General features: G+C 41.5%; 1 protein-coding gene across 1 annotated transcript; it reads right to left on the bottom strand.

Annotated features, from left to right (window-relative positions):
• Positions 1-235: 235 nt before the first annotated feature.
• On the bottom strand, positions 236-20681 carry dnajc24 (DnaJ (Hsp40) homolog, subfamily C, member 24). The gene is made up of 4 exons (XM_021575844.2): positions 20203-20681; positions 9254-9392; positions 1168-1236; positions 236-998 (listed from the first exon to the last, which is right to left on the bottom strand). The coding sequence occupies exons 1-4, from the start codon at positions 20308-20310 to the stop codon at positions 865-867; spliced, it is 450 nt and encodes a 149-aa protein (XP_021431519.1). The 5' UTR covers positions 20311-20681; the 3' UTR covers positions 236-864.
• Positions 20682-21773: the final 1092 nt, after the last annotated feature.

A 21773-nucleotide genomic window follows, 5' to 3' on the forward strand; every position in this document is an offset into this window, starting at 1 on the left:
CACCACAACTACCTTATACACACACACACAAGTCTAAAGGAATGAATAAGAATATGTAAATAAAAATATATGAATGAGTGATGCCCGAACGGCATAGGCAAGATACAGTAGATGGTATGGAGTACAGTATATACATGAGAGGAGTAATGTAGGGTATGTAAGCATTATATAAAATGGCTAGTGATATACCAGTGTGAATGCTATTGAAGCCACAGCAAATGGGTTCAAGTTAATGTATTTAGCAAAGACAGGTATACATTTTTATTATTTAACAAACTATAAAATGGACTAACATTGTAACTGGAGTTGATTCCAAGGGAATACATAAAAGACCCTAAATACACAACTTGAAGCAACCAAATATTTCACCAAGGAGCATGTTCTGATTGGCCAGTGAGGGAGCCAAGCCTCTACACACTGATTATTCAAAATCCCAGCCCTTTCGCACCAACGGCAAGTGCGCCGATAATTTTGATTATGCAAATAGCAAAAATATTTCTGACACACCCCTGAAACTATAGCGCTACCACCTGCGCTTAGATTTACCATTGTGTAAGGTCTGTTAAACTAGAGCCCATTATATGAAGTGCGTGCATGAGACCCACACCCCCAGTATCATGACAGTTCACTTGATTGGTTGTTAGTTGAATTTTGCACAATGATTTTATTGCATGACATTTAAAAGAGCAAAATCAAATTTCCTTTCATTGTCCAATAGACAAGTGCACAAGGTCCCATGGGGGTGCCCATTTAAAAAGGTTCAAATGTGGACACATGTTCGGTGGATGTAGATTAAAAGAAAACTATGAACCTCCTTGATCTAGCTCTTCAGGATTTAGAGGCGTCTGGCGAACAATGAGACAGTCAGGTTGTCGTCTTGACTTCTATACTGAGTGAACAGGTATCACAGCACACAATGGCCTCTTCTCCCTCCGCATCCTCTCTTCCAATGGAGAATTCCCCTCCACAGCGACAGCCATACGTGTACACCTCGTTATCTGAAAAGAGAACACAGACAGACAATGTCAAACAGCTGAGAGAAAAGGGGCACATGGGATGAGACAGGTGGAGAAGTACTTTATGGATCTATCTATGATGACTTCAATGGCAGCAGAGAAGAGATCATGATTAAATAAGTAAGATAAAGATGACCATGACTTGACTCACCATCATCCCAAGTCATGTCGTCCAGACAGACATGGGCGTCGACTGGCCAACTCTGATTCAGTTCGCTGGCTGTATTGAGACACAGAAGAAACATGAAAATGTCATAAATCTATTAAAAAAAAAAATATTAAAGTGTCACTCCACAATGGTACAATAATTGACAATAGAAAAATACAGATTTTAAAAATCACATTGATGCTCTTAGATACATATTTGTAGGCTACTGTTGTGCCAGTGACATTCAGTGTTCAAGAGAGTGATACAGGAGATTCAAGAGTACCACAGGCAAAGCACACAAATGAAAGGCAGATGGAGGGGAGATGGGAGGATGTGAGATGTTGGACTCTGATCTCATTCATTGGACTAGCAGCCGAAAGTTTGCAAGTTCAAATCCCCGAGCTGACAAGGTACAAATCTGTCGTTCTGCCCCTGTTCCTAGGCTGTCAGTGAAAATAAGAATTTGTTCTTAACTGACTTGCCTAGTTAAATAAAGGTTAAAAAAAAAAAAAAAAAAAGTAGTTTCTTGGGGAAGACAATTGAGATCTTGCATGAATCTATGTCTAAATAGTAAGGAATATGAAGGCATTAGGCAGCCTCTCCGGGATTGTTTATATGTTTTTATACAGAACCAGTCAAAAGTTTGGACACCAACTCATTCAAGGGTTTTTCTTTATTTTTACTATTTTCTACATTGTAGAATAGTAGTGAAGACATGAAATAAGACATATGGAATCATGTAGTAACCCCCAAAAAAGTGTTAAACAAATCAAAATACACGGCTCAAAAAAATAAAGGGAACACTTAAACAACACAATGTAACTCCAAGTCAATCACACTTCTGTGAAATCAAACTGTCCACTTAGGAAGCAACACTGATTGACAATAAATGTCACATGCTGTTGTGCAAATGGAATAGACAACAGGTGGAAATTATAGGCAATTAGCAAGACACCCCCAATAAAGGAGTGGTTCTGCAGGTGGTGACCACAGACCACTTCTCAGTTCCTATGCTTCCTGGCTGATGTTTTGGTCACTTTTGAATGCTGGCGGTGCTTTCACTCTAGTGGTAGCATGAGACTGAGTCTACAACCCACACAAGTGGCTCAGGTAGTGCAGATCATCCAGGATGGCACATCAATGCGAGCTGTGGCAAGAAGGTTTGCTGTGTCTGTCAGCGTAGTGTCCAGAGCATGGAGGCGCTACCAGGAGACAGGCCAGTACATCAGGAGACGTGGAGGAGGCCGTAGGAGGGTAACCACCCAGCAGCAGGACCACTACCTCTGCCTTTGTGCAAGGAGGAGCACTGCCAGAGCGCTGCGAAATGACCTCCAGCAAGGCCACAAATGTGCATGTGTCTGCTCAAACGGTCAGAAACAGACTCCACGAGGGTGGTATGAGGGCCCAACCTTACAGCCCAACACCGTGTAGGACGTTTGGCATTTGCCAGAGAACACCAAGATTGGCAAATTCGCCACTGGCGCCCTGTGCTCTTCACAGATGAAAGCAGGTTCACACTGAGCACATGTGACAAACGTGAGTCTGGAGACGCCGTTCTGCTGCCTGCAACATCCTCCAGCATGATCGGTTTGGCGGTGGGTCAGTCATGGTGTGGCATTTCTTTGGGGGGCCGCACAGCCCTCCATGTGCTTGCCAGAGGTAGCCTGACTGCCATTAGGTACCGAGATGAGATCCTCAGACCCCTTGTGAGACCATATGCTGGTGCGGTTGGCCCTGGGTTCCTCCTAATGCAAGACAATGCTAGACCTCATGTGGCTGGAGTGTGTCAGCAGTTCCTGCAAGAGGAAGGCATTGATGCTATGGACTGGCCCGCCCGTTCCCCAGACCTGAATCCAATTGAGCACATCTGGGACATCATGTCTCGCTCGATTCACCAACGCCACGTTGCACCACAGACTGTCCAGGGGTTGGCGGATGCTTTAGTCCAGGTCTGGGAGGAGATCCCTCAGGAGACCATCCGCCGCTTCATCAGGAGCATGCCCAGGCATTGTAGGGAGGTCATACAGGCACGTGGAGGCCACACACACACTACTGAGTCTCATTTTGACTTGTTTTAAGGACATTACATCAAAGTTGGTTCAGCCTGTAGTGTGGTTTTCCACTTTAATTTTGAGTGTGACTCCAAATCCAGACCTCCATGGGTTGATAAATTTGATTTCCATTGATAATTTGTGTGTGATTTTGTTGTCAGCACATTCAACTATGTAAAGAAAAAAGTATTTAATAAGAATATTTCATTCATTCAGATCTAGGATGTGTTATTTTAGTGTTCCCTTTATTTTTTTGAGCAGTGTATTAAGAATTCAAGGCACACTTAAGCAGCATGGCTACCACAGCATTCTGCAGCACTACATCATCCCATCTGGTTTGCACTATCATTTGTTTTTCAACAGGACAATGACCCAACAGACCTCCAGTCTGTGTAAGGGCTATTTGACCAAGAAGGAGAGTGATGGAGTGCTACATCAGATGACCTGGCCTCCACAATCACCTGACCTCAACCCAATTGAGATGGTTTGGGATGAGTTGGACCGCAGAGTGAAAGAAAAGCAGCCAACAAGCGCTCAGAATATGTGGGAACTCCTTCAAGACTGTTAGAAAAGCATTCCAGGTGAAGCTGGGTGAGAGAATGCCAACAGTGTGCTAAGCTGTCATCAAGGCAAAAGGTGGCTACTTTGAAGAATCTCAAATATATTTTGAATTGTTTAAAAACACTTTATTGGTTACTACATGATTCCATGTGTGTTATTTCATAGTTTTGATGTCTTTATTATTCTACAATGTAGAAAATAGTAAAAATAAAGAGAAACCCTTGAAGGAGTAGATACATCCATATTTTTGACTGGTACTGGATATTTTCGGGAAAAAATGCTTGATTTTCCTGTGGAAATTCTGACATTTTGCATGGACATATGCAATGTTGTCATCCAATTTATTGTGAAAATGCGCTGACGAGGGGAAAAGTTTGACGAGTGGCTTGATTGAACGATATGTGTTAAATGTGCGGTGATTAGTTGAAAATGCGAGCCATCTTTCTGTACTGCAGTGATGGGTGAGTTTTATGCGATAATATTGCACTGATTTGACTTTTGTGCGTAATATACAGGGAATTGTTGATTTAGCAAAACCTTTTGCTTTCGCATAATCCTGGAGAGACTGATTAAGCTACACTGGTTTTATCTAGGTTCATTGATTCATAGGTTTGGACAGTTTCCCCTCACCGCCACTATGACACAGTGGGGACACTGGTAATGGTGCATTTATGAAATCTCTTAAAGCAACACTCAATATTGAGGTGATAATTCAGGGAAGGGACAGATGCCGCAGAACCACTAAGTGAAATTAGAAGTGGAAGTACGCAGAGTAGTGCGTGACAATTCCGACACGCTCTTAGGTAACGTTAGGCCACATACTGCTGAATATGCAAGACACAGATATACCTCCCTGCAAAGGATGGATGAACTATGTCTCAGGATTGATTGAAATTAGGGGAACATACAGTCAAGATGCTTTCAGATATTCATTTAAAAATGGTATCCACTTCAGCAATAAGGGCCGGGTGGGTGTGGTTTATTGGTGTCTTAATGCTATTTAAAACTGGTTACCAACATAAATAGAGCAGTTACCAAGTATTTTTGCGTCATATCCGTGGTACAATATATTATTGTCTGATATGCACATGGCTGAAATGCTGCTTCAGCCAATCAGCATCATGGACCCTAAAGTCCTGGTTTATAATAGTGCATATAGCCTAATCTGTATTGTACTTTAAACTGTGTCAGACATTTGACGTTATAGGCCAGCCTACGGTTAATATAAGAACAAAGACAGACAACTACAGTAATAGATATTAACACTTCACTCCATTTCCAGCAGTACAGTACCTCTTCGCCAGTCTTTGTGAGGAAACGGTAATTAGCACTTTTTGATGCCACTCTTTAATGCTGGTCTTTAATTAGTCAGGAGACTAGCCTAAGTGGCCTACCTCACAGCTATGTATGGATATCATTGGATAGGTTTGGTGAATATATTTTCACCTGCTGTGCTCATGAGTTTTTTAAGTAGTGGTACAGTGAGATTGAGGAAATGTGTCAGTAAATTCTCAGTAAAAGGTGTCTTAATTCATCCTGGTGATATACTGTAACATTTTACGGATGAGGCTCAAATGACAGATAACCAAATCTACATTTTGATTGGTGTATCTTGTGAGACCATAATTTGACAGTGGTCAGGTGGAAATTATAGTCCTACATCTAGGTGATTCAATACATCATACAAAATGAGACTATACATTCACTGGGACCCTTTGTCACAGTGCTTCAACAGTTAAGCTAATACTACAGGGCAAATAGATGTCCACGGCTGATCGAAGCCTGAAAATGACTTGTAAAGGAACAAAAGCAGATCAACTACACTGCACACTGTAGTCTTGACGGGACACTGTAGTCTTGACGGGACACTGTAGTCTTGCTAGTGTTGAGGGAGTCAGAGTGACCATGACTCAGCCAGTTGATGCACCCTGCCCAGAAGGCCCAGATGACAGCCAGTCACTACTGAGGAGATCCCAAGGAGGCTCTGCCAGGTCCCATGAACAACAATTTTTTTAAGGTGCCGGAGCACCATTTTTTATGATGTCAGCATTTCTCAAAGTTTGTATCGACAAGATGTAGCCTATTAAATATCATTTTAGAAAGTGCATAAAATGCCTCCTAAAAATGCTACAGTCTATTCATATTTTCGCAATACCCTTTTCTTATTTTAATACCCTTAAACACCAAATTAGGCCATCACTGTCAACCATGAATGATAATTCTTCACGTTTTACAGGTGAAATGTTCAAACTGCATCTACAAGTCAATAATTTGATCTCAAATCAGTTTCATGGGAATATCCATTTAAATCTTCTTGAATTATGTAGGTCAGGGGTAGGCATAAATGAAACTAATTTTTTGCTGAATTCCTGGTGATGTGAGTTTTTTTATATTACTAAAAACTGAAATCCCCCACAAAATAAACACATAATTTGTATTTATTTTTTATATTGAGGGAGAGAAAAAGTATCCCTCCACCTACTGCCGACCCCTGATGCAGGCCTATATACTGTTTTGTGAGTGAATTAGAGCAGATAGTGTTAACTAAAGCATGCATTTTGCCTCATGGCGAGCCGTTGGAGATCTATGGAGGTTACTCACTGGTCTCAGTGTTGGGGAGGAGGAGAAACACGCCTCACATGCCTCACCAGTGGGCTGCTGCAAGGTGCCCTGAATCAATCCGGGAAGACGACCACTATGTGTTTGGCAATGGGGCGGTGGAGGTGAGGCACATTAAGAATGAGATGATTTAGTATTAGTCTGGCTGCACATCGCTCCTAGACAACCCAACAGTGTGTCAGAGACCTGGAGCAGAACGCATCCACCCGGCACACCCACACTTCTCCCTCCGCCACAAAACACAATTACCGTCCCTAGTAATTACCATACATGTCTGCCTAAACACAGGAAAATGCAACCCCGGTCTCAGTACCAAAATGATTTGCAACGCCGGCTGTTTATGATATAGTTTGACAGCCAACATGGGATTTGTTCCTAATGCTTTGAGACTATCAGCTTTTAACTGTTTCTTTGTTGTAATGGTATTAAATAATACTTGGAAGAAGGCTATACATTCTCAGTTGTAATAGACATGGGGATAGTAGTGAATGAATATCCATCCCCCTTCATTTCTAATGAGCAAGAAGATAAAACATTCCACTCATGATGAAGTTCAAAAGGGCCTAGCAACAGAGTTTCATCCATCTCCCTCTGATAAACAACAGAAGGACTGACTGAGTTCCTCTGAAATCTGGATGAAACAGGCCTTTGAGCTGGCTTCAGTCGTGTTTGTTTTAATTATCAGCCCCACTTGATCACAGTGCAGAATGAGCCAGTCCTTCTGAATGGCTGGGCAACATTAAACACTATGGTGCTGTTTACTGGTAGGTACTGGAGATCTGCCTCTGATTGAACACTACAGAGATCTACAGCGGCCAGACAGATGGGAGCTGTGCGCTGCTAGTCTACTACCCAACCCTCCCTATTGGCCAGTGGTGGAAAAAGCACCCAATTGTCATACTTGAGTAAGACACCATAAGAGAAAATACTTGGCGTATTTTCTAAAAGTATTTGGTTCTAAATATACTTAAGTATCAAAGGTAAATGTAATTGCTAAAATATACGTAAGTCTCAAAGTATAAATCATTTGTAATTGCTAAAATATACTTAAGTCTCAAAGTATAAATCATTTCAAAATTCCTTCTATTAAGCAAACCAGACAGCGACAATCTCTATTTTTTATTTAAAGATTGTCAGGGTCACACTCCAATTCTCAAGACATAATTTACAAACAAAGCATGTGTGTTTAGTGAGTCCACCAGATCAGAGGCAGTAGGGATGACCAGGGATGTTCTCTTGATAAGTGTGAATTGGACCATTTTCCTGTCTCACTAAGCATTCAAAATGTAACAAGTACTTTTGGGTGCTGGGAAAACATATGGAGTAAAAAGTACATTATTTTCTTTAGGAATGTAGTAAAGTAAAAGTTGTCAAAAATATAAATAATAAAGTACAGATAACCCCAAAAACTACTTAAGTAGTACTTAAAATCATTTTTACTTAAGTACTTTACACCTCTGCTATGCTTACAACAATCACCCTGCAACCAGCAATGAGGTACATCCAATATTCCTACAGACCGGCCAACAAAGAATGCCCAGATTTCACATTCAACAGAGAAACTCTGTTATAAAAAAGGTGTGTTGGATTCAAAGTATTCATGCTCGAAATAAAAATGATTGTTAAATGAAAACACAACCTTCACTTCTTTCTTACTCATTGTTAGGTCATAATGGATAACTGTCCATGGAGATCTAAATGTTAGATATTCAGAAGATGAGTGAAAAAATAATGATTTAAAAAGCGGTTAAAAAGGGTGTTTATGGCAGGAATGTTTAGAGTTTGGTTATTGTAAGGCAGCATACAATGATAGACAAAGTCAATACCATCCATGAGGGCCAGAGAGGGGTTTATTTCTATTAGAGACACTCTATATGTCAATGCTATGGCTAGAATGTGTTGCCTTATAGAGTGGTACTGTGCTGTGGCTGGCTGAGTGTTTGCCCCCAAAGGTGATGAGAGCTCTCCCCTGCTAATGGTGCACGCGCACACACACACACAGAATGTAGAGTTGTTGAAGGTCCTAATGGAGAGCTAGCTAGGGGAACCTCTTTCCTGGGATCACGGGGGAGCATATCACTTCATGTAAAGCTAGGCCATGTGTAAAAGGCCTGACCTACATTTCCCCCTCCAAGGAGCATTTTATGAGGGACAGAGATGGCAGAAAACAACCATTGTCAGGAGCCCGACACAATCTCTTGCTTGTTTTATTCATGTATTGGCTGTGTGGGTGGGTGAATAGGAGGGTCTTTGCAAAACAAGCTCTCTGTCCTTTCTTATGCACCCAGATAAGTGAGAAACGTTCAGGTGAACAAACTTCGTAAAACAGGCCAGTTGTTTTTAATGGGTTGGTACTAGAGACTATTATTGCTTCTGACTTTTAAAGTTTCAAGGAAATCTTGGAAATAGAATTTAAGTTATGCAAACTGTATTGGTTCATGCCTCATTTAGTGTGACCTTTTCAGACAAAATAGGCCCACTAGTTATATGTGGCCTTAGTGACTTCACACAGCACCACTGTTTATCACTCAATATTAAGCAAGGGATGGTCCCAAGGGGAATTGCTATGGAATTTAATTGAGCATGAACCAACCAGTAAGAATAAATAAAACCATAAAATTCCAAACGTGTAATGAAATGAAAAATCATGTTTCATGTTCAAATGAATCACAGGAGAGTTATTAAAAAAAAAGAGTGAGAGGGATGAGATGGTGGCTGAAAGAGCATCAGAGAGTGGGAGTACAATGTGCTAGTGTAGATGTAATGTACATTATGGGAGTGTGAATGTTTCTTAACGGAGCCGGATTGTAGTGTTCCTCTGAGAGACTCCTCTTAACTATGGAAGGAGGACGACTTACCACGCAACTGCAGATCGTAGGCTCTCTTGGTCTCCTGGTTGCTCAGAACCTTCCAAGCCTGATCGACCTCAATGAACCTGAGTAAGTGCTCCTCTGCTTCAGTCACAGTCACATCTGGGCCCTGCTTGTCAGGGTGATACTGTCAGCCAGTACAGGGGACAGGAGAAACACAGGTTAGAGACAGCCACAATGACAAGACTGACAACAGCCATCACAACAGAAACAATGACCAAAATAACAGCAGCCATCAGTCCCTTGAACCAGTACTTTGTTTAAGATGGTAGAGGAGAGAGGAGAGATGTGGGAGGGGAGAGATGTGGGAGGGGAGAGATGTGGGAGGGGAGAGATGTGGGAGGGGAGAGATGTGGGGATGGCTCAGACACACTAGACAGAAGCTAGGTTAATTAAACCATAGTAGTCGGTGACAATCTGCCAGTGAAAAAAAATCCTGTCAGAACCTGAACTGTCAGCCTTTTCTGGGTAATTTGCTGATGGACCAATGCTCTTCTTCTGGACAATTTACCAGAGCAGGCGGAGTACAGTAATGCAAACACAACTAGATTGAGACATCAGAGGACAGAACCGTTAGCCCAGACAGCTTTGGGCAAAGAGCTGGAGAAGAGCATTGGCCATCCCACGACACCTCTGGCCAAATACAGTAGCGATACCACCCATGCTCTCTTTTGCGTTTTGTTGTTGTTTTGTTAGGGGGGAGGAGGGGCTATAGCAATATCCGCATTATGTCATCCGTTGATTAATATCCATATTGAAGGATCTCCTCATGTAATGCTCACACTGGCCCTGAGGTATGTCCCTGTTCTCTAGTGGATACTGACGGCCCTGTCTGTGTTTCCTGGCACATGGAACAGCTCTAATTTCCTCCTGCAGGTCTATGCAGTCCAGGCTTCAGCCACCGATTAGTGAGGGTCGCAGGAGGATGGATCATGGGCTCCTGATCCGCCTATGGGAGAGGAGGGAGGTGGTGGCGAAGGGGCTTTTAGAAAACTTAGATCTATCCTAGCAGCATTCACATGAATGATGATGATAATCTGGCACTGGCAAGCAGACCATTGCGTGTGTGTGTGTGTTCTTGTATGGTCACTGTAGTTCAGAAACGGAACCTCTTCAAGAACGGGTAATGATACATGGGGTGATACTGAACTACAATGACCAATGGTCTCAGCTAGGCAAATTAATGTCCACCGCAAATATACTTTACATTTTAAGTAACTGGAAGACTGGCAAACAATTTAAAAATACATACATAATGTATAATTACATATAATTTAAGAAAGATCATCAAGGATAACACAATAAAGCTTAACGGCTTATTTTCATTGTGGTCCTTTTGGAGGTGGAAGAGGGGAATGCAGCAAGGTTAGGAACTGCGGTGGCAACACACAATGACACACAAAATTGCTGTTTGTTTCATAAAATGTGCTAATTAGTACAGTTCAATGTACTAATAAACAACAATTGATAGGGGTATGTGAGACAAGGGAGATGTACCTAACATATAAAACAAGTCAATCCCTAATATATACAAGACAATCACAATATGATAGACAATAGGCAGACTACATGCTATCCCGGGTATTTTCTTCTCAGCCACGTACTGAACTATAATCTTATGACTCACTTGAAACATGCAAATATATTTTTCATTGAGAATGTGAAACTACCCATTGAATGTATACATTTCAAATTCCTTGGAAGACTATTCTAAAGAATGGCAGCTGAGTACGGAAAAAGTTATCTTCCCATACCACTATTACATCTAAAAGGAACAACATCAGTTTCACGCTTTCTAGTGGAATAGTTGTGGTTATCCCGGACCGAGTTAAAGTAGTTATATAAGTACCTGGGGACCAGACTGTGGACAATCTGATGTACCAGACACAATTTCATCTGAGAGACTCTCTCCTCCACTTTGAGCCATCTAAGGCTTTCAAAGCAGGAATGGTCAAGATGAGTATGTCCTGGAAGTTTAAGAAAAATCCTGGCAAATTTGTTCTGAGATGTCTGCAATTTATTTTTAATTATCTTGGAAGCACTATTGTACCAGGAAGAGCACCCATAGTCCAAATGGCACAGAACAAGAGCCCCTACCAATGCCACCATGTTGCATTCTTATCCAGATATTTGGAGGTTCTTGCCAGAAACAACATTTTATGGTTCACTTTGGATATAATCATCTGACAGGGGAGAGCATGGCACAAAAAGTTATCTAGCACGCATGATAATTCACAGACTCTTTTGCTGTGACTACTAAGTCAAATACTACCACCTTAAAATCCAGTGATTCACTCAGTTTGACTTTGGACCCGAGCAAAATGGACTGTTTTTCCAAGGTGAAGTGACAGCTTGTTGTCATATAACCGTTTACTGACATTCAGAAGTTCAGCACCGAGGGCCTCCTCAACCACAGTTTTGTCTTTGTAAGAAACCAACAGTGCAGAATCATCTGCATAAAGGAAAAGGTCACATGTACAGGCAGATTTCAGATAATTTATATACAACAGAAAAAAAAGTGGACCCAGCACACTCCCTTGGGGTACCACACAGTTCAAGATTTTGGGTTTAGACAGGGTCCCATCCACACCCACCATGTGTTTTCTTCCTTGCAGATAAGCGCTAACCCATTTTACGGCTAAGTTGTTAAAGCCCATGGCTCTTAGTTTGATTAACAGAATCTCATGATCCACTGTACCCAAACATCTTTTGGAGATCTAACATAACATTTTCATCCATCTACTTCCTTCCCGGTGTGGTCAGTTAGATATAGTAGGCAAGTGTTGGTGGAATGAGATTTACTAAAGCCAGATTGAGGCTTGTATAGTATGTTATGTAAGGAAATATAACTGTCAATCTGCTCGCACAATATTTTCCATGACCTTCAATAAAATACACAGGACTTAAACAAGCCAATAGTTTCCATGATCTAACTTAGTCCCTTTTATTTATTTATATATATATATATATATATATATATATCACCCTTGTGCGTTTTAGTTCACTGGGGGGGGGGGGGAATAGTTCAATAGACAGATTTACATTGAGAGTTACGCAGGGGGTGATCATTACCGCAGCATTCTGTAGAAATCTGGCAAGAATGTTGTCACGGCCAGTTGTTTTGGAATGATCAAGTTCTTTCAGCTTCTTTAATAGAGTTGACTCAGTCTGCCAAACATGTAACCTTTCCTCCAATGTCCAAGCTAAGATTTTGAACTTGGTCTTTAATCTGTAACTGTAATGTAACAACCTTGTGCTGGGGACAATAAAAGGACACTCTAAAATGTGCAGTTTTGTCATACAACACAATGCCACAGATGTCTCAAGTTGAGGGAGCATGCAATCGGCATGCTGACTGCAGGAATGTCCACCAGAGTGGTTACCAGAGAATATAATGAAGTAGGGCTGGGCGAAATATGGAATTAATTACAAATGCCTGTTTTGTCGTTGTGTTATTTTCCGTTTTTTTATGAGCGTTTATGTCCGCTTGTTCTCGGGTTGTATTTTTGTCTTGTCTCCTTCGCTCCTCTGTGCGACTTCCCATTTACACCAGAGATCTGTAAATAATGACGAAATGCACGCCTCCGCCCTAACAATGGGAGTTGGGAAGGCAGGCGACAAGCTGAGGTCCAAAATAAGCACATAGAAATGCATTGGCCTTATTTTGGACAGATCTTAGCGAGAGTGAAACTTTGTTTCGCCTCTTCCTCTATTGTTTACACAGACCAGGCCCCTCCCCACCTCTCACTCCAACAAAGTTGATAAAACTGCTTGTCAAGAGAGGATTTAACTCTCCATTTGCAGTTTGGTCGAACAGAAAATCGGTCATATGGACACAAACACATTGAGAAATTATCTTACTGTTATAAAGAAGATGTTACATTGCCACTGGCACACTGGAGAAGTGGGCTTTTCACGGATGAATCCCGGTTTTATCTGTACCGGGCAGGTGGCAGACAGTGTGTATGGCGTCGTGTTGGTGAGCGTATGCTGTCAACGTTGTGAACAGAGTGCCCCATGGTGGCGGTGGGATTATGGTATGGGCAGGCATAAGCTACAGACAATGAACACAATTGCATTTTAAATTGATGGCAATTTGAATGCACAGAGATATCATGACACGATCCTGAGGCCCATTGTCATGCCATTCATCTGGAACAATCACCTCATGTTCCAGCATGATAATGCACAGCCCCATGTCGCAAAGATCTGTACACAATTCCTGGAAGCTGAAAATGTCCCAGTCCATCCATGGCCTACCAACTCAGACATGTCAACCATTGAGCATGTTTGGGATGCTTTGGTGGACATCTTGTTCCAGTTCACGCCAATATCCAACAACTTCGCACAGCCATTGAGGCAACATTCCACAATCAAGTTGTTTCACGCTGCATGAGGCAAATAAATGGTGGCCACACCAGATACTGACTGGTTTTCTGATCCACACCCCTAACTTTCTTTTAAGGAATCTGTGACCACCAGATGCATATCTGTATTCCCAGTCATGGGAATCCATAGATTAGGGCCTAATTTATTTCTTAAAAGTGACAGATTTCCTTATATGAACTGTAACGGTAAAATCATTGAAATCGTTGCATTTATATTTTTGTTCAGTGTACAATCACAACTCACTACCTAAAACACACACTCCCGTGCAGTCAAACCACAACATTTCCAATACAACGCATTGAGGCATTATCAAATATTACACTACACAGTGTTGTTTTCACTTTGTAAAAGGACAATCTGAATAGGATGAGAAAGATAGCAGCTTTACAACAAGCCAAAAATGTACTTCCTGATTGAATCATTAACAGCAATTTGCACTGAACTCTGAAGCAGAATTTTGTTTTATGACCCGAGGGGACAGCATTCACACATCTCTCAAGACACCTGGAGCACAGGGCCAGCCACTCTTAAACACCTTCCGACTAACGAGATGGACAAGCCAGCACAGGTGTAACACATATTGACTAACATGCTTCTACACCAGCATTGCTTGCGGTTTGGGGTTTTAGGCTGGGTTTCTGTACAGCACTTTGAGATATCAGCTGATGTAAGAAGTGCTATATAAATTAATTTGATTTGATACCAATCCGTGCGCCCTACGTACTACCATGCTTTACGTGCTAAAAGTCCAACCTCAAAACATAAAATGGGAAAAGCTAAACCTGCGACACATTCCCCCTTAAGACAACAAATATATCCTATATTTTTGTTGGATAAGTTCTCACCAACAGAAAACAACTTCCATTTCACAACTAAAATGTGTCACCTCCTCCAATATAAACATTTTATATGTAGATATACACCCACTTTTTTTGGACAATATTTTCTTATTTAGATTTTATACTTTTTTTGGGGGGGGGGGGGGGGGGGGAAGAGACATACTTGCCTAAAACTCATGTATGTTTCTGTAACTCTTGTCTCCTTGGAACGAGCCCAAACAAAAAGATCTCCAAAATGAAAAACATACATCAAAATAAAATGTGTGCCAGGGCTACACACAGGCTAAACACAAAACATTAAGTGCCCACACTTGAAAAGACAAATCAGCAACCAAGATGTCCTTACCACGGACATGTTTGATTTCAACGGGATTGTAATATCCGTCGTAACTTAGTGGAATGGCCTCGGGGAAACGAGTGGCAGCGCACATGATGGTCAAAAGATACTGATGACCACTCTTTGCTTTGGGCAAAGGACCAACACAGTCCACCAGAACCCTGCTGAACAGTTTGTCAAAGCAGGAATAGGCTGCAAAGGTGCAACCGGTACAGCTTGGTTTGCTTTACCTGTCCGCTGGCAAATGCGACAGGATTTACAGTAAGCCACAACGTCCTGTTTCAGATCAGGCCAGAAGAAGTTATGCAAGATACGGTCACATCTAGTTTACTCCAAGATAGCCTGCCATACAACCATTGTGAGCCTGCCATACAACCATCATGAGCCAGCATCAGTATCTCTTGTCAAAGTGCAACTGGAATGACAATTTGAGATACACTGGGCCAATTGTCCTGCCCAGAAGTGGAACGAGAACGCCATTTCCTCATTAGAACACCACCTGTCAAAGTAACCCACACAAACGTTATCAAACTCCTCCTCTGGACATATCTCAGCAATAAGAGGGGAGAGGGAAACATATTTACTGTTGCACAATCAGCTGCTTCCTAGACATGGAAGTGTCAACTGTAGGGACCCTCTCTTCCTTCAGCGGTCCTACAAACTCGCTTTTCAAAGGAGAGGTCAGGGGAAATCAGGATCACCCATAAACGTCTCAGACAGATCGACCATGGTGGGATTGCTGACATCCTCAACACTAGACTTGCTCCCTTTTTTTACACATAGCACGTGTAACGGCAAGACCTTCCCTCCAGCCAAATTGTTTCCGGAAAAAAATAAATGAGACCACCTTCACCGGTAGGCTAAGCTTCACTGCAACGAAACCAGAAATAAGATCAGACTCGAGTTCCACATTATACAAAGGAACTTTCATGCAACACATCTCCACGCCTTGTACTAACACACTGTAACCAGTTGCTGAAGTGTCAGAAAAAGACAAAATACCCTCCAAAATGAAGGGCTGCCCCAGTCTTGCTGTATCGTCACCGGCTGCTTAACAGCACTGGCACTAGGCAGACAGACAAACCCGTCTGAAACAAAGGGTTCATACACATCTGATCCAAAACCTTGTTTAGGAGATGCATCAGTCCCAACCAGAGACTTTATGGGCTGAAGTTCTCCCACAAGAATAAAGGGCTATTTCTCGCTCAACTTAGGACACAGAGACAATGTGTACTTTCTCACGGCAGAAACGTCAAAATGGCGGATACAAAATTATTATTTTTCCCTCCAATCTTTATCTTTGGGCACTGTAGAAAAAGACTGAAATCTGCAGTAGGTGAATTCTCTGGATTGCTTTTTGTGTAGGCTTTGTTTGTGATGGTAGTTGTGTGTGTAAACAAACTCATCTGCAAGAAATGCAGCTTTCTCAAGAGAGATCCTTGTGCTCAAATCTAGTTAGCAACCCTTTTGTGAAGGAAATGTTTTAACTACTGGAGAAGGATGAGTGTCTAAGTCCTCAAGGTCCTTGTCCTGAGGACCACACTGATCAAAAAGACATGCTTGTTCTCTTGCGAACTCCATATGATTTTGCAATTCTGTCTTTTGTAATTTACAGAACTGTTGTCTGTATGCCTCCGAGACCAACTCGTAAGCCAGAAGGATAGCAGCTTTAACAGTGTCATAATCTGAACTCTGATCAAGAGATAAAGCAGCATACCCTTTCTGAACTTGTCCCACAAGAACACTTGAGGAGCAGCGACCAACTACCGATTGACTCAGACTACTGCTTTCAGATCGCCAGATGCCACTTTGATGTCATAATGCTTTGCAATGATGAGCAGATTCACCTTCACCTACATGTGTCCAGCATCTCCCAGGTAGGGTTTTCCACAAAATTTTCCAACTTAAAGTCCATGGCTTTTTTAAATATTTTTTATACAAGGCTGTGTGTTTATGCAACTTTCAAAATGATTCCACCAATCTTATACCCGCTCAGGGTGGATGTCAGTGACAGAAAGTCCACCACAAATGTGTCTTTTGAACACTCCAATATGTGGGCAGAGCAAAGCTTCAGAGTAGGTGATTAGAGCAACTAACATACTCATGGGAAAATATATCCTGGATGAGCCCCCATTGTGTTACATTCCCCTGAAAGACAACCAAACGAAATGTTGCAGAAACATACGGAGGAATTAACAAAGAGTCACTGACAAAACAAAATGTTGGGTTTTAGGAGGGGTTCTGAAAGACACTCATGGGGCTGTCCACTGACAGTTGACTAGCAACAACAACTGGGACCTAAAAGACACCCACCATGAGTGCCACTAAATTTGCCCACTAAGAGGCAAACAAAAGAAAAACCCACATCAAACTTAAGACAGGAAGCAAACAAAAACGTTGAGCAAAACAAAAAAACAGGGAAGATCAGACAAAGGAATGTTTTTCTAGAAATTAAATAGGGAGAGCCAACTAAAAGGTGTTGACCCTCTACATCTCTCAAGACAACTGGAGCACTGGTCCAGCCACTCGTAAATGTCACCTGGGCCAGCACAGGTGTAACACATACTGACTAACGAGGTGACAACAAATCGGTGTGCCCTACTGCTATTCATGCTGATAGTCCAACCTCAAAACATAAATGGAAAAAACAAAACCTGTAACACCAGTGCCAACCTCTATTGTCTAGCCTATTTAAAAGTATTGTTCAGCAATGAAAGTGTTACGGTTTAAAAGAACAAAGACTCAACAGAAGGTTGAGAGGGGAAGCTCATTTTCTAAAACATTCAGTGCGGTCACGCAATGCAAATGACAAGTCTATATACGTGACCAGGCGCCTGTACTCAAGAAATGGGTCTGGCTATCTGATGGATGGGGTGAGGAACTGATTCAATCAACATTCTGACAGAAAAATATATTGTTCTCTTTCTAAAAAACATTACAAAATCCTTCTCACACCATTGAACCAGCTTTGTGGCTCTCTCAAATCCTGAAGGAAATCAAAGCAAACCTAGAGAAGCTGCTTGTTTACACAGTGGTGATATAGTCCCAGAGGGTGTGCATGTCCAACTCCCCTTTGTGATCTGATTGTGACAGTGCTCTGCGCTGGACGCTTACAGGTGTGAAGTATCTGGCTGCGGAACTAACATGCTGACCACACCGGTCACATCGCGTACACGAGTGTTGCAAAATAAATGTACACATACATGTTATTCAAATCATTGCACCCACACTGCTCGCGAGCGTCTGCGTTGCAAGGCGCAAAAATAGAAGTTGATTCTATTTGTGTTGCAGAACGTGCTGCAAGTCCTGCCTCTCCCATCTCCTCATTGACTTTTAGAAACATATACCCACGTGCCATCTCATTGGTAATACCCACGTGGGTGATTGAAAGATGAACTGAGGTCAGTTATGGTAATACACCTTATTATTAAAAAGTTAGTTGCCAATCGCCATTTTAAGTCCAAAAGAAGAAAAGGCCTGGAAGGCACCTTGTGCATTTCAGGTAAAATAACAATTCAATGTGTATATCCCAGGTTAAATTAGCTAGCAACAACAAGCTAGCTATCTATCTAAATAGGACAAATTAGCTAGCAACTGCAAGCTAGCTAAATTACCATATGTTTAATGCTTTTCGACCTGTCCCCAAATTCATTTAATTGGTTCAGAGTTTGTTTTGATATTTCAACCTGTGTGTCGTGATCGCGTTTGGTATGTGGGGGACAAAATCCGGTTTGGGCGTGGTGTAAGGCTTGAAAACAGCCTACACCTCCATCTCCAGACCCACTAGTCCATGCTGCTACAGTAGTTATCACAACTTTATGGTTAAAACTAAACTTATACATTGAAGAGACTATAGCCTGGTGAGTGACTATTTGCTAATGACATTTGAGAAAATTTGAAGATCAGAATTAAACATTTTTATCTACTGTAAAAATTCCAGCCAGACAGAATTTTTACATTTTACAGCAGAGAAACCCATTTGCTGTAATTCCTCCCCCCACTTCTGAGTCCCCATGCAGCTCAGGGTTTTTTCATAAATACATAACACAATGAAAAGCCCCGGCTCTTATAAAATAGCCCACCCTCCGTTCCTGTGGAGTTACGTACTTTAATTGATGTCTCTTTGCACGCATTGTAAAATATTCATTTACTGGGGCTAATGGAGCTTAGAGGCAGGAACACAATATAAAGCACTGGCAATTTGGAGCACTAGGCGCTTCTTACCATGAATCATCTCTCTCTCCCTCTCTGTGCTGTATCAGACTTGTCTGTTTCTACCACGAGGCTGAGGCGTGTGCTGTGCAGGCATTCAGAAGATGGGAGAGCAGATGAGCTGGTGGCAGAGCAAAAGGCCACCATCATCACACTACTGCCCCCTAATGTCTGAGGGAGGCCAGACACGAGCGGGCATTACTGAGGGGGGAAGGGGAATGCCAACAGCAAAGTCTAGGATGTTTTGTTCAATTGGATTAATCAAATATTATTTTAAGAAATGTTGACATTGATGGTAGCTTGAGGTTTGTGTGTTTTTACAATTGGTAATCATAGAGCCCATGGTTTATGTGAAATCCTACAGCACCTTGAATCCAGAAAGTCTGACAAAATAATACACAGTAATCAGTTCATGGTGATATCTGTGGCCTAGGCCTGTATCCTACTTACCTTGTGCTAATAAACATTGCTAATTACCAGAACTACCATACTCTTGCTCAAAGCCCTGTGTTTATAGAACAGTGTAGCTATTTTCAGACAAAAATATTTTCAGATAAAAAACACCAAAATAGTTTTTGGGTTATAGCTTATTGATTAGAGTATGATTGATTTGACAGTTTCTAGGTGATTTCTGTAATTAAAATGGGTTTTGGATTATACAAATCCATTTTTATGTTGTACTCTGTCAAGGATTAAAAGAAAATGTACAGATTAATATCAAAGGGCAAGATGCAGTTAATACTTCATCATACAGTCATCAATCACATCGACAGCTTGCATGATAAGTAGACTAACCTTGCCAGACACCTACAAGACTTATCTTGAAGACACTCCCAGAACTCATGCCAAAGCTGGAGCGCAGTGGATTAATGTAGTCTTGATTTGCACACATGGCCAGAAATAAACACCCACTCGGTAATATGTGTGTGATAGAGGGTGTGTTTATATTCATAAAATATATTACTTTCTAGAAATACATGCTAGGTGCTAACGGACCAACAGTAACGTTATGTCAATATACTTTCTCACCCCGCCTCTCACTCAATTATTGGGACCTCTTTTGACATGGTTCATCAAGATGCAAATAAACCTAACAGCAGTTAATTCATCAGTACAATTGAAAAGACATGACACAGGAGACCGTCAGAGTTTACACATACCATTAAGGCCAGTCTTTGGTACTTCTGTTTGAGGTCTTGTAGCATATCCGATGGACTGGATTCAAGTATAGAATACCAGTCTTTCTGGGATCTACGTTCACTTGTCATGTTGAGAAAACAATCATCTTTTGATTAAATGTGTGAGCCAAGCAAGGTAACTCAGTTTCATTACCAGAATAGGTGCGATCTAACCGTTTCGTCGCCTATGAATGACAGCTAGCTACAAGGCTAACAACAACAATGTCCACGTGTTCGTTGCAGGCTAACCAGTCAGCAAACATTATCGTTATAAACATGTCATCAAAATATTCGTTTGTTAAACTGCATTATATATCGTAATTCCAAAAAGGTTCAACAGCAAGCTGAAACCAGCACATTACACAAATGTCTGGCACTTTGCTTTTCCAGCCGCGTGCCTGTATCACGTGATGCCCCTGTGTAAGCATGTGCATCAGTTTTTACAGCCCCCGCGGAAACATGTGCTTTAGTGATAAAATATGATGTGCTATATTATAAATATAGATCCTATTGTCATAAACGAATTATGCATAAAAGTTCAATATCTGTACAAGTACTAATTACCATCCGTTTCAGCCATTGAACCAGTAATTGAACGGGATATTACATTTTTCTACACGAAGTAAATATTGCAATACAGACATAAGAACGCGGATGAGAGGATCTCAATGGAAACTAACGTTAGCTAAATGCAGGGCATGCACTAAGCACATCTGGGATAAGAAACGTCCAGCACGTTACCATCTTACAAGTCAATTATTTTTTTAAACATTTTGAAAACCAGGAATTACTTTGGATGCAAGTTAATGCTTGTCTCTGCTACGTGAATTTGTTTTTTTAGTTCGAGGAATATCATGCGAAGAAGTGCGCATGCTCATGTTTCATTCAACAGTGAAATGCGATTTCTCTCTCTTTCCAATTCAAATGCCTTTATTGGCATGGGAAACATACAACGAGTGTACAAAACATTAGGAACACCTTCTCTTTCCACGACAGACTGACCAGGTGAATCCAGGTGAAAGCTATGATCCCTTATTGATGTCACTTGAAAAATCCACTTCCATCAATGTAGATGAAGGGGAGGAGAAATTAAACCTTCAGACAATTGAGACATTGATTGTGTATGAGTATTATTCAGAAGGTGAATGGGCAAGACAAAACGATTTAGGTACCTTTGAACGAGGTATGGTTCAACCGGTTCCACCGGTTTGAGTGTGTCAAGAACTGCAATGCTGCTGGGTTTATGACACTCAACAGTTTCCTGTGTGTATCAAGAATTGTCCAACAACCAAAGGACATCCAGCCAACTTGACATCTGTGGGAGGCATTTGAGTCAAAATGGGCCAGCATCACTGTGGAATGCTTTCGACACCCTGTAAAGCATGCCCTGACAAATTGAGTCTGTTCTGAGGGGAAAAGTGGGTTCAACTCAATAGTAGGAATGTGTTCCTAATGTTTTGTACACTCAGTGTATGTTTACATTGCCAAAGCAAGTTAAATCAATAATAAACAAAGTGAAATAAACAATCAGAAATTAAAAGTAAACATTACAC

Source organism: Oncorhynchus mykiss, chromosome 2 (genome assembly GCF_013265735.2).
Source record: "Oncorhynchus mykiss isolate Arlee chromosome 2, USDA_OmykA_1.1, whole genome shotgun sequence".
Taxonomy (NCBI): Eukaryota; Metazoa; Chordata; class Actinopteri; order Salmoniformes; family Salmonidae; genus Oncorhynchus; species Oncorhynchus mykiss.

What these genes read in the sequence shown, in the direction of transcription:
- dnajc24 (XM_021575844.2), bottom strand. Translation starts at nt 20,310, where the DNA reads ATGACAAGTGAACGTAGATCCCAGAAAGACTGGTATTCTATACTTGAA. An exon ending in CTACGATCTGCAGTTGCGTG is followed by an intron (nt 1,237 to 9,253) that starts GTAAGTCGTCCT and finishes GTCTCAATACAG; the next exon opens with CCAGCGAACTGAATCAGAGT. An exon ending in CGACATGACTTGGGATGATG is followed by an intron (nt 999 to 1,167) that starts GTGAGTCAAGTC and finishes TTCTCTTTTCAG; the next exon opens with ATAACGAGGTGTACACGTAT.